Genomic DNA, 14075 nt, shown 5'->3' with positions numbered 1-14075 from the left:
CATGTGCTTGTGTCATGAAGGTCCAAGTGAAAAGCTTGAGACTGAGTGGTTAAAGTCGTGATCCAAAGCAAAAGAGTGTGCTTAAGAGCTCTGGACACCACTAACTGGGGACTCTAGCAAAGCTAAGTCACAATCTGAAAAGGTTCACCCAGTTATGTGTCTGTGGCATTTATGTATCCGGTGGTAATACTGGAAAACAAAGTGCTTAGGGCCACGGCCAAGACTCATAAGTAGCTGTGTTCAAGAATCAACATTCTTAACTAGGAAAGTCAATAACACTATCCAAAATTCTAAGTTCCCAGAGACGCCAATCACTCTGAACTTCAAAGGAAAAAGTGAGATGCCAAAACTGTTCAGAAGCAAAAAGCTACAAGTCCCGCTCATCTAATTATAATTAATATTCATTGATATTTTGAAATTTATAGTATATTCTCTTCTTTTTATCCTATTTGATTTTCAGTTGCTTGGGGACAAGCAACAATTTAAGTTTGGTGTTGTGATGAGCGGATAATTTATACGCTTTTTGGCATTGTTTTTAGGTAGTTTTTAGTAAGTTTGAGCTACTCTTAGGGATGTTTTCATTAGTTTTTATGTTAAATTCACATTTCTAGACTTTACTATGAGTTTGTGTGTTTTTCTGTGATTTCAGGTAAATTCTGGCTGAAATTGAGGGACTTGAGCAAAACTCTGAAAAAGGCTGACAAAAGGACTGCTGATGCTGTTGGAATCTGACCTCCCTGCACTCGAAATGGATTTTCTGGAGCTACCGAACTTCAAATGGCGCGCTCTTAACGGCGTTGGAACGTAGACATCCAGAGCTTTCCAGCAATATATAATAGTCCATACTTTATTCGGAAAGTGACGACGTAACTTGGCGTTGAACGCCAAGTACATGCTGCTGTCTGGAGTTAAACGCCAGAAAAACGTCATGATCCGGAGTTGAACGCCCAAAACATGTCATAACTCGGAGTTCAACTCCAAGAAAAGCCTCAGCTCGTGGATAGATCAAGCTCAGCCCAAGCATACACCAAGTGGGCCCCGGAAGTGGATTTATGCATCAATTACTTACTCATGTAAACCCTAGTAGCTAGTCTAGTATAAATAGGATAAGTTACTATTGTATTAGACATCTTTCGACAGTTTAATCTTTGACTGTTTAGCCTTTGATTATTCGGTCTCTTGATCACTCAGGGGGCTGGCCATTCGGCCATGCCTGAACCTTTCACTTATGTATTTTCAACGGTGGAGTTTCTACACACCATAGATTAAGGGTGTAGAGCTCTGCTGTACCTCAAGTTTCAATACAATTACTATTACTTTTTATTCAATTCTCTCTTATTCTTATTCCAAGATATACATTGCACAACACTTTGATGAATGTGATGATCCGTGACACTCATCATCATTCTCACCTATGAACGCGCGTGATTGACAACCACTTCCGTTCTACCTTAGGCCGGGCGCATATCTCTTAGATTCCCCAACAGAATCTTCGCGGTATAAGCTAGATAGATGGCGGCATTCATGAGGATCCGGAAAGTCTAACCTTGTCTGTGGTATTCCGAGTAGGATCCTGGGAATCCGGAAAGTCTAACCTTGTCTGTGGTATTCCGAGTAGGATTCCGGTATTGAATGACTGTGACGAGCTTCAAACTCCTGAAGGCTGGGCGTGATGACAAACGCAAAAGAATCAATGGATTCTATTCCAACCTGATTGAGAACCGACAGATGATTAGCCGTGCTGTGACAGAGCATTTGGACCATTTTCACTGAGAGGATGGGATGTAGCTATCAACCAAGGGTGATGCCTCCAGACGATTAGCCGTGCAGTGACAGCGCATAGGACCATTTTCCCGAGAGGATTGAAAGTAGCCATTGATGATAGTGATGCCCTACATACAGCTTGCCATGGAAAGAAGTAAGAAGGATTGAAGGAAGAGCGAGTAGTGAAGTAGAGTTTCAAGAGGAACACAGCATCTCCATACACCTATCTGAAATTCCCACTATTGATTTACATAAGTATTTCTATCCTTTTTAGTTTCTTTTTATTATTAATTTTCGAAACCATAAACAAATTTAATCTGCCTAACTGAGATTTACAAAGTGACCATAGCTTGCTTCATACCAACAATCTCTGTGGGATCGACCCTTACTCATGTAAGGTTTATTACTTGGATGACCCAGTACACTTGCTGGTTAAGTTGAACGGAGTTGTGAACTATGGTATTGGCATCATGTTTTTGGCGCCATTACCAAGGAATGAAAAGCAATGAATTTTGCAAAATGGAATAACAATTGAATCACAATTTCGTCCACCAGTTTGCGCTTGACATTCTTTCTCCAGCGGTCGAGAATGTAGTAGGAAGGTACTTTCCCCACACGTTTGTGGGATAACACAGCAAGTGCATGACAACAAAGAATATACAACCCTATCAGATGCTAATTTCTGTTCATCCACTTTCAGATGAAACACAACCCCATCTTGGGACACATCATAAGTATTACAATCACCTTTTTTTTATGAATTCCACTTGGATCTCCCTAAACATATTGCTCTTGTACTTATACTGAAATTGTTTCTCAATCATTAACCTGGGCACACAAGGAAGAATCCCTTTATAGTCACCAGCATCATCCTCTAATTCCTTTTGCTCTTTATTTCCAAGGACGTTATCATACTCAAGGACAAACTGATTAAGCTACTCTTGGTGTGTAAAATTCACTGTAAAATGCATGCATACTCTCACTTCTCTGAGTACTCCTCATACCAATCCTAAATTCTTCCTCAGAGAATACCGGAACCCACATTTGTCGATTTCCATAAAGATATACAACAAGAGAACACCGGCATAACTCAGCAAAAAAAACATTTAGAATGATACAATAAAAAATATCTTAATAATGAATATAGAGAATAGCTGAACAACAGAAAAATAAACATCTCCAAACAGTAAGTAACAAAACCAGAAAGCTCATTAAAGACCAAAGGTGAACCTAAAAGCCATTTATTGTGATGAAGATCATATCTTTGTAAGAAATTATATCACTCACTCTCAAACGCATTCACTGATCAAGAATTCCATATAACTCCAAGCATGTCAGCGTGCAGCCCTCTGTAGTGAGTGTAACCAATTAGCTTTTGATGCATCTTTTTTATAATGTGCCATATGCACTGCCTGTGACGAGTATCTGGTGGAACTTTTTTAATTTTCCCAAACATTGATTTGCATTGGTCTGTGATAATGCCCTTGGGAGGATTTTTCATGTAATTCACCCAATTCTTGAAAACCCATTCGAAGCTGGGGATCTCCTCATTTCTTAATAAAGCACACCCTAGAGAGTTGACTTTTTATGATGGTTAACACCCGCAAAGAAATCAAACAGTAGTTTATGTCTACAAGAAAGACAAAAAGAATTGACACATTTAAACATATAATGGATAGATCAAAGGTGTGACAATACCCTAAACAAAAAACTACTTACTTATTTTTCTTGTATGTGGTGTCAAAAGATACCACATCACCAAAGTATTCATATGATACTTTGCACCTTGTATCTACCCAAAGTGCACTCCTCAACTTGAGACTGTCATCAACGTCCACTGCATAGAAGAAGTTTGGATTGATATCTTTCATGTATAAAAAGTACTTTGACATTTCTCCGAAGTCAGCATTGTTATCAGTGAACCGGGGGTTGCTCGTGATATAATTTCTCATATCTTTTTCTGAAAAATTCAAATTCGAAGAACCACCTACTTCATTAGCAAGTGCAAGGTATGTCTTGTTTGGTTGTATTCCAGTCTCGTCATTGTCCTCAATCACACACTTAGCATGGACATTAAGCTCACTATTTTGATGGTAGTGGATCGATTGTTTAGATGAACATGGATGTGAATGCCTTAATTCTAATCTCGACTCCATCCAAATCATCTTTTCTTTGTCCAACATGACATATATCCTTGCTTTGCATGTGGTTGATGATATCTTATGTGCTCGAGCTACTGCCTTCACCCGAGAGACTCGATTCCCTTCACGAGTACAATGGATGGATTGGTTGATGGGTAACTTTAGTTCCTTTTGGATTTGTCATAGTTTGTGTTTCTGATCTTGGTAATGAAGCATACTTTCTTAGCATAACTAGCATGAAATTCTTGTGGCTGCTGTAACGTATCAAAAATCCTTCACAGTTCTGAAATTTCTTCATAACGAATGCCATCATGGTCAGCATCTGTAACACAAATAATAAGCCATAACTGAATAAAAGTTAGGAGTTTAACACTTCAAGAGAACATTATTTCTGTATCTACAATCCAAACCTAATAAATCTCTTCCATGTTGTCATAGGTAGATTCAGAAATTTCAGTACCTTTTCATCACCAGAAGTTATATTTAGTTATTTTAAAAATTACAAAAAATTTTTCAATTAAATATATAGAACCATCCATTATACTTTGCAAAAAACATCCAAAACACCAGTTTAAATATAAAACCACAAATTAACACGAAAAAAAGGTCATAATGACACAAAATAAAAATCCAATTAATGCGAAAAAACATCATAGTAACACAAAAAAAACATCCTATAAACACCAAAAAACATCCATTTAACTCGAAAAAAAAACAACCATTTATCACAAAAACGCCACATGAAATCCAAAATTATAGATATTGACCCATAAACCTTAAACCCTAAACCCCAAAAACCGTATACACTAGACCTATTTTTCCTAGACCATAAACACTAAGCCCTAAACCTAAACCCTAAATCCTGAATCTTAAATTCTAAACCTTAAACCAACGAAACCTTAAACCCTAAAGACTCTACAGACTAAACCCATATTCCATAAACCGTAAACCTTAAATCACAAACCCTAAAACCCTAAATCCCGAAACATAAGTTCGAAACCCTTAACCCTAAGATATGAACCCTTAACCTTAAATTTTACACCCTAAAAATAAATCCTGAACTCTAAACATTAAACTAATTAAACACTAAACCGTAAAGTCGAAAGCTAAACACTAAACCATAAACACTAAATCCTGAACCCTAAACGCTAAACCCTGAACTCTAAAATACGAACTCTAAACCTTAAATGAACTAAACCTTAAATCCTAAATAATAAATATTGAACACTAAATCGTAAATCTTAAACCTAAACCAACTAAATCTTAAACAGTAAACCCTAAACCCGAACTATAAACCCTGAATTCTACATCCCAAAACCTAAATCATGTACCCTAAACCATAAACCAAAAATTATAAACCATAAATTCTAAATTATAAATCCTAAATCCGGATCTTAAATCCTAAACCCTGAAATCTAAACCCCAACTCCTAAATCATGTAAATTAAACCCGAACCTTAAATTCTAAACTATGAACTCTAGACCCTAAATCCTAAACACTTAATCCAAAATCATAAAACCAAAACTTTAAATTCCAAAAAAAAAATAACCATTTAACACAATAGAAACAACCATTATTCACGGAAAAAACGTGTAAAACCCTTAACCATAAATCATGAACCTTAAATGTTAAACCCTAAACCATAAAATCTAAAGACTAGATTATAAACCCTAAACCCTAAAGACCATACACACTAGACCCATTTTTCCTAAACCTTAAACCGCTATCACTAAACAGTTAACTATACACCTTCACCCATGAAAACTAAACCATAAATCATAAACCCTAAACTTAAAATCTAAACTCTAAACCCCTAAATATAAATCCTAAAACCAAAACCCTAAAGCCTAAATCCAATATGCTATCACTCAATATGCCATCCATTTTAGATGAATCCATTTCGCAATCGGCTTGAGAGGAGGACGGTGGTACTGCATGTAAGCTTTGTCGCAAGAAAGAAAGGCACAACATAGAAACGGAGACGTGTTCCTCGTGGGCTAGGTTCCGCGACGGATGGTCGTGCGATCGACGGCGCCGCTAGGATCCGCAATGAACGGAGTGGCTGGGTAATGTTTGGCTGGCAACAATCAGCGGGATGAACTGTTCTACGGGAGGTGTTGCAGAAAAGTGGGGGTGTCAAAAGAGAGGAAGAAAGTGTACGTAGCGGTTGTTTTTTTCAATACAGGTTTTGAAAGTGTATAAGCATGAAAAAAAGTTTAAGAATTATAGTTGTTTTTAATATTTAATTTTTTTTAATTTAATTAGTATAGTTGGCTCAAGTTGGCTTCAAAATTAGTTGTTTTCCTATACTTCTTTTAATTAGTGTAGTTGGCTCAAGTTGACTTCAAAACTAGTTGTTTTCCTATATTTCTTCTTATATAATAGAGGGGTAAGGTACTATTTTGGTCTCCAATATTTAGTCCAAATTCTAATTTTGTTCTTAACCTTTCAAACGTTCTATTTCTGTCTCAAAAAGTTTTAAATAGATTCAATGTTGTCCTATCATTAAATTTGACACTAATTGTTAAAACAATGAGTGATGTGGACATTAATATGTTACTAGTTAAGTCATATCTTCTTCCATGTGTTAGAAAAACATAACGAAAGCCTTGTTGTAACTCATCTTCTCCTTAATTTTCTTTTTGTACAAAACTCCAAATCCTTACAATAAATCATCAATATTTCAAAAAAATAATAATCGTTGGTAGATCAATTTTATTTACATACTGAAATCGAATATTATTGGCTCTTCAATATGCAAACCATTTGTGTCAAATTTAATGGTAGGACAACACTAATTTCGCTTAAAAAATTTTTGGGATTGAAATAGGACATTTGAAAGTTTTTGATAATAAAATAGGATTTTTAAAACGTTAGGGACCAAATTAGGATTCGACCCAAATATTGAAGACTCAAATAATACTTTACCCTATAATCAAGTATAAACTTCCTGTGACATTTTTTATAATTTAATATTTTTTATTTTATTTTTTTAAATTTAAAAATGGACAAATAGAAAAAATATTACATTAATTTTGGAAAAAAAATTCCTATTTATCATAATAATAAGTATCATAGCATACGCCATATTAAAAATAAAAAAATATTATATGTACATATAAAATAAATCATTAAATAAATTATTATATATGTATTATTTAATTTTTTTAAAATATATTTTTATATTTTAATATATATTTTATACAAATAACTGATTTTTAGTATACACATTATATAATTGATTTAAAATTTGTCCTTTAGATAAAATTTTTTAGATATATGAAATAAATGTGTTGTTTTATGAATAATATTTCCTGCACATTATTTTTGGTGAATACTCTTGTCTTGAAAGTAATTTTCTAATTGATGATTTTTATTTTAATCTTTAGTATGATTTAAAACGGAAATAATTTTTTTTTTAATTAATCTTATAAAATGTGATATCATATTACACATTATAGAAAATTTAAGTATGATAAGAAAAATGTAAAAAAAAAATTAAAAGTAAGAATCTTTTTGAAATCATTTATCACCAATTTGCTAACCCAGGATTTGTACGGCACTAAACAAAATTAATCATATTATTTATATATTAAAATTAATTATTAATATAAAATATATAACAACAACAAAGTCTTGTCTAATTAGATGAGGTCAGTTACATGAATCAAATGAGTTATTAAATTTTATTATATATTATATCTACAAAAAGATTATTTTTATATAGATAATGGTCTTTCTAAGTTTTTCTCTGCTTTCATCTCTTGTCTATTTTCTATTTCATTCACTCTTTTGACTAGGTACTTTGTCGTCTTCTTCTCACATGTCCAAACCACCTGAGACGTGATTCTAGTTCTATCATATTTTTCACAATAAGTACTACTCCAATCCGTATGACCACTCATCTATCTCAATATTTTCATCTCTACCACCTTTTACTTATATTCATGCTTGTCTTTTGGTCGTCCAACATTTTGTACCACAAAGGATAGTCGGTTTGATAACAATACAATAAAATTTATTTTTAAGTTTTAAAAATACTTTTTTGTCACATATAAAACCAGATGCACTCCACTATTTTGACCAATTTACTTAAATCTTATGATTTACGTTATATTTAATCTCTTCATTATTCTATATGATGTATCTAAAATACTTAAAATTTTTAATTTTTAATTTTTATATTTTATATTAATAAAATATATATTAAAATATAAAAAATATATATATAATTTGATTTTGACAAATAATTTAATATACAAATAATATTTTTGAAACAAAATTCATCATTTTTTTCGGTGTCCTGGTGATTAAAAGAAAAAGAAAAGAAAAAGAAAAACAACTAAACAAGAGAAAGAAAACACGATGTGCTCATGTGCAGAGTCAGAGACTAAGAAGTTATAGCATCAGCCATTCAGCCTCTTTCCTAAGTTCCATCTGAAGCGTCATTCGTTTCTTTTCTTTTCTCGTATGCGCTCTTTTCCCTTTGGCGCTTCCTCTTCAGTCTCCGCAAGTCCTCTTTCTCTTCGTCATTCGTATTACAAAAAATGTAAGAACAAAAAGATATATTTTTCTTTTTCTTTTTATTTTTATTTTTCCTTTTCCTACCGAACTTCTTGATCATAAGCTTTGATTCTGCACTTCTGCATTTTCCCATGTCGCCTTAGGGTGTTTCTGAGACATTTCGTTAAACCCCATTTCTTCGGTTATGTATACGTATATAGCGTGTTTTCTTCTATTATTCTCTCTTATATCATGTTTTGCATAATGCGATGTTGAATTGTTAAAAGAAATGGAAGTTATTATTGTTTCTGGTTTGTACGAAGCAGTAATAGTATCGAACCTACATGCAACAGTGATGTTAAAGCTACATTGGGTGATTGTGCTTCTGTAATTAGTGTTGATTATTTTCATGGTTCTTGTGAATTGGAATATAGCGCAGGAAGTAGGATTACTGGGGCAAAAGATTCCCTTTGTTGCATTGCAGTTAACTGCTGAGCATTTCATATTTTTTCTTTTTTTTTTTTTCCAAATAGAATTTGGATTTTCTACCAAATAAAATGGTGGAATTTGAATTCAATACTTTCATATTTGTTTGAACCTTGAAGTATATTTACTACGTATTTATACAATCAGCCTGTTCTTTTTTTGAATACATATTTCAAAGATTCTATGTTGCTACTTCAAAGATTATTATTTTTATTTATTATTCTTATTATTCTTATTATTATTTTGCTCCTTGTTGATGCGTTATGTGGAATTTTGGTAACTTAATTGCTATATTCTTTCAGTTCCTCTGCATATTGCCTATGAAATGATCTTAATCCTCTTATGCTAGGATGGGAGCAGGGAAGAAGGCTCAAAATTCTCAGTACAGGAGGCGGTCATCTTCGCTTTCAAATTCATCAGCCACTACTGTATTTGGCAGAAATTTGGAGAAGAATCAACTTGGAGGTGTTGTATTTGGGTGCAAGAATAATACAATTAGAGAATGTCTTTCTAAACAACTCTTTGGTCAGTGTTATTCATTTGATTTTCTTTGGTTTACAGCATTTGCCATAGGAAAAGGCTATTAGTAGTATGAATCTAGAAACAAATAGGTGTCATGTGACAATGATGATCAACATTTTAAAATTGAAGTTACTGAATGGTCACTGATATAGTTGACATGAGCTTCATATTGGAACTTATATTATCAACAGCATAAAAGTTGTCACTTAGCTTATGGTAATTTTTTTCCCATATTTTGAATTGAAGGTGGCAGTTGTTGCATTCGACTCATGGAAATTTTTATCTGTTTAAACAGGTTTACCAACTCAGCATTTCTCATATGTGAAGAATATTGAACCTGGGTTGCCGCTGTTTCTATTCAATTATAGCGACAGGAAACTTCATGGAATTTTCGAGGCGGCTAGCAATGGAAAGATGTCTATAGACCCTTACGGATGGACTGCTAATGGTTCGGAGAGAACACAATATCCTGCACAGGTATCACATGCTATAGAGTACTATTGTTCTGTTCAAGACAATTACATTCTGAAACAAGCCCTCATCTTCATACTTTTCTGCTATTAAGGTGCAAATTTGTGTTCGGCTTCAGTGCCAGCCACTGTCCGAGGATAAATTTAGACATGCAATTGCAGACAACTACTACAATAAAAACCTTTTCTGGTTTGAGCTGGACCATGCACAAACTAGCAAGCTGATTTCTTTGCTAACACCAACAGCAATTGTGCCTGGTAGCTCTGTCCCTCATCATATGCTGAATTTGGCAAATGTTTCTCAGCCGCCTCCATCATATGAAACTTTGAGGGAAAGTGAACAGTTCACGGTGCTTGAATCGGATGTGGAGCAATATACTCACGCCAGTGTGATATCAGAATCCGCTGAAAATGATTCTACTATAGATGAAGACATCCAGCCATTGGATACTCATTTAGGCATGCCGGAAGCAAAACAGGATGAGAAGAACCTCATATTTCTGAAACTAAAGCAGCTGTCTCTTAACAGTAAAAGACAAAATCTATCTTTGCCAGATTATGTAAATGATACCGCTGCTGCAAATAATATGTGTCCAATCGAAAAGGATAATTCTGAGGCACCAGCTGGTTTAGAGAAGAAAGTGGATCCTAGTCCTTCATTGGAATATCAATATGACATAACCCAGGTTGTTGAGGATATTTGATGGAAAATATTAAAAATATTATAAATTTTGTTCGTAAGCAACTAACTCGATATATGTTTTTTTTTAGTTGGTGCAAGAGGTCAAAGAACTGACAGCTTTCAAGAAAATGCAGACCGAGAGGAATAGTTACCTGGAGCAGAAACTGGTAGGGACTCTTTGCTATGTTGTAGATGCTATTCTTAATTATTTTTCTCAATTGCTTCTCTATTGGTATCATGTTAAATTGTATTGTTGATTTATTGGCATGCATAAATGTATAGTCTTCATACCAATTGACCAAGTATGTGGAACTTCTCAATCAACCTTATTTATAAATTCTTGTTGTGTACTTATCTCCATATTAAAATTTGAATCTCTGCTACTATTTGAAGTGGTTTGTTTCTGCCGCAGTGACTGCATCAATGAAATGGGGGGATAACAAATAAAACAAGATGGTTCTAAGTTTAAATACGTTCATTACTTTCTGTTTTTTGTTATTGTTTTTTATTATTATTATTATTATTATTATTATTATTATTATTATTATTATTATTATTATTATTATTATTATTTTGGCTCTTTCTCTTGTCATCTAATTCCATTAAGTTTGAGACTACACAATTTAAAATAGGTAAGTTTTCAAAGCAAACTGAACACAATATAAATGACTGTAAATAATGAATAGTTAGTTTGGTAATTTGAACAACATTTCTGAGTGGTATTGAATTAAGATAAATCATTGTATCATATCAGGCATAGCATGTTTCCCCATATTTATTGATCTATTTCTATCTGCCTTTTAGAAGGAGGCTTTGTCAGAAATTCAGCATCTAAGAGATCGTTGTACATTATTGGAATCTGCATCTAATGTTACGACACATGTTGAGAAGACATTAACCAAGTCATCTCGAGAGCTCCATCTAGACCACAAAGATTCATTGTTTCTAATAGGAGGCTTTGATGGAGAATCTTGGTTGCCTAGTATGGACATGTATTCTACTTCACAAAATGCTATCAAGTCTCTCAAGCCCATGAGCTCAATACGTTCATATGCTTCGGTCGTGCAGTTCAATGGTGATATTTATGTTTTTGGCGGTGGAAATGGTCTTGTTTGGTATGATACTGGTATGGGATCTTGTGATGGTTTTATTATTTATTTATTTTAACCAAGATGAAGTTCTGAGAAAGATTATTATCTTCCGTGTTTGTAGTTGAATCATATAACCCGATTCTTGACAACTGGACCTTGTGTCCTGCATTGAACCAGAAGAAAGGAAGCTTATCTGGAGCTGTTTTGGATAAGAAGATATTTGCTGTTGGTGGCGGCAATGGAGTTGACTGCTTTTCAGACGTTGAGATGCTAGATTTAGACATTGGACGATGGATCACTACACGCTCAATGCTAGAAAAGGTAAAGTGTTGCTGTCATATGGTAAATAGTTCAGGTCTTGATTGAGATTTAAGAGGTACAATTATAGATAAAGGTAAAACAACAGTTCTGAAGTCTTTATTTCCTTGATTTTTGAGGAATAAGATTCTTAACATAGGAGCTATAAACCGATATTTTACTAGGTGTTCCTTTTGTGTTTTGTCATTTGTGTTTGTGTGTGCGCAAGTTCAATTTGTTCAATTAAAGAGAGCTTAGATGTTTCGTTGATGGTTATTTAATGATATGGTTTCATATGCTGGGACTGGTAATTAGTGTTATCTACCTTAAAGGTCTAATACTTCTGTATTAGTTGCCTCTGTAATGTAATCAAATTTCTGCCTCACTTGACTCTCTTCTCCAAACATCACAGACACCAAATAATCAAGAGAGAGATCCATTTGTATTTTGTAGTGCTTTGAAAAGCCTATGAAAATACTGAACTTATTGCTTGAATGCATTTCTATATTCCAGAGATTTGCTCTTGCTGCTGTTGAACTCAACGGTGTGCTTTATGCTACTGGTGGATTTGATGGAAACGATTATTTGAAGTAAGATTTTGATATATTAAATAGTGTATACTCCCTCTGGTTCACAATATTTTTCACTTTACTCGTTCACATGCCAATTAAGGAACTCAAAATTCAGATTAAATTACAAAGTTGTTTAATATAAAATGTTTCATTGTTTATTGTGAGAATGACTAATATACCGAAATTGACAAATATTGTGAATCGCATTTAGTAAACTGTATCTGTTCTGACACGAGTGACACTTTGTAAATGCAGCTCTGCTGAAAGATTTGATCCCAGGGAACATTCTTGGTCCAAAATCCCAAGCATGAATACGAGGCGTGGCTGCCACTCATTAGTTGTTCTAAATGAAAAGCTGTGAGCTTGACTCCTCTTCTCTCTCTTGATGCATTAGGGATTACAATTTACATAAGTGTCCTCTGAGTGTTCTGTAATTTGACCATTTACAGAATAAAATTGTATAGATGACTGTCATTCTAATTGGAGATCAGTATCCTGTTCTGAATTTTCCATGCCCAGCTAATTAAGCTTCTTAATCCGTCTTCGCAGCTACACTCTAGGTGGCTTTGATGGAAGTGCAATGGTTCCGAGCCTTGAAGTGTTTGATCCCCGTCTTGGCACATGGATGATGGGAGAACCAATGAATCACCCTAGGGGTTACTTTGCTGCTGCAGTCATCCATGAATCTATTTTTGTGATTGGGGGAGTTAAATCTGGTGACAACATTGTAGATACGGTAATTCTAAATAACCATTTTGACCTCTGAAAGATTACAATTTTGACAAATTGATCCTTCAAAGATATTTTCTGTTTGACAAACTTAACAAATGTTCAGTCAATTCGCATATATACTTATATACATTTGGTTCTTTTTGTAAATACAGCGTATCTTTGGAGGTCATTTTGTCACTTGCATCTTTTGCTGATACAGTGATACCTTATGACAAGCCTAACGCCTATATATCCTTATGACTAAATGAATATACTTTACAGGTTGAGAATTATAAGGAAGGTCAGGGATGGCAAGAAACTTGCAGAACCTCGGTTGCGAAAAGGTGTTTCTTGTCCGCAATTGCCTGCGGTCATGAGTAAACAGAAGGATGTTCATAATCACCATTGCTTTTTGTAAAGTCACAGGATGAAGAGATTGTCTTTTCTGACTCTAAATCCTTCTCTATGTTGGCATTGCTTTTTCTGTTTACTTCAATGCCAATAATTCATAGAGCTAGTGATTGTTTCATGTAAGGTGCTTGTGGCCGAGGTTGTGTGTGCATAAATGGTTTAGTTTTACACTTAATGTGTATATAAATTTCATTGTTTGGTTAATTGTACAAGTCACCCATTTTTCATTTTTAATCAACTTAAAATGTGAAAAAGATGTTTTCAATCTCCTAATTCAATATATAGATTAATTACAATTATTAAAAAGCAAGCGTTACTACATTACTTGAGCACTTATTAGCTGCAGGATCCTCCTTTGTTGGTTATTGACCCTCAAAATTTGATTTCAACATTTTTTTTTGCAAATTAATTTCGAATAAAAAATA

General features: G+C 34.0%; 1 protein-coding gene across 2 annotated transcripts; it reads left to right on the top strand.

Annotated features, from left to right (window-relative positions):
- Positions 1-8217: 8217 nt before the first annotated feature.
- On the top strand, positions 8218-13915 carry LOC112797110 (uncharacterized). 2 transcript variants are annotated; one of them, XM_025839881.3, is made up of 11 exons: positions 8218-8454; positions 9244-9419; positions 9712-9893; positions 9982-10572; positions 10658-10735; positions 11376-11694; positions 11781-11980; positions 12470-12546; positions 12784-12885; positions 13078-13264; positions 13522-13915. In XM_025839881.3, coding segments are annotated over exons 1-11 (2013 nt in total). In that variant the 5' UTR covers positions 8218-8452; the 3' UTR covers positions 13621-13915. The 2 variants fall into 2 exon arrangements, with proteins under 2 accessions (XP_025695666.1, XP_025695664.1); XM_025839879.3 differs by having other exon boundaries at positions 11373-11694.
- The last annotated feature ends 160 nt before the right edge of the window (positions 13916-14075 follow it).

Source organism: Arachis hypogaea, chromosome 4 (assembly GCF_003086295.3).
Source record: "Arachis hypogaea cultivar Tifrunner chromosome 4, arahy.Tifrunner.gnm2.J5K5, whole genome shotgun sequence".
NCBI classification, from domain to species: domain Eukaryota; kingdom Viridiplantae; phylum Streptophyta; class Magnoliopsida; order Fabales; family Fabaceae; genus Arachis; species Arachis hypogaea.
The sequence above is the reverse complement of the archived record's forward strand: the minus strand, read 5'-3'. Positions and strand labels throughout refer to the sequence as shown.

Excerpts from the sequence above, each read along its gene's own strand:
- LOC112797110 (XM_025839879.3), top strand. Across the intron at positions 10,573-10,657 it reads ATCAATATGACATAACCCAG|TTGGTGCAAGAGGTCAAAGA; the intron begins GTTGTTGAGGAT and ends GTTTTTTTTTAG. Across the intron at positions 12,886-13,077 it reads GTTGTTCTAAATGAAAAGCT|CTACACTCTAGGTGGCTTTG; the intron begins GTGAGCTTGACT and ends CCGTCTTCGCAG.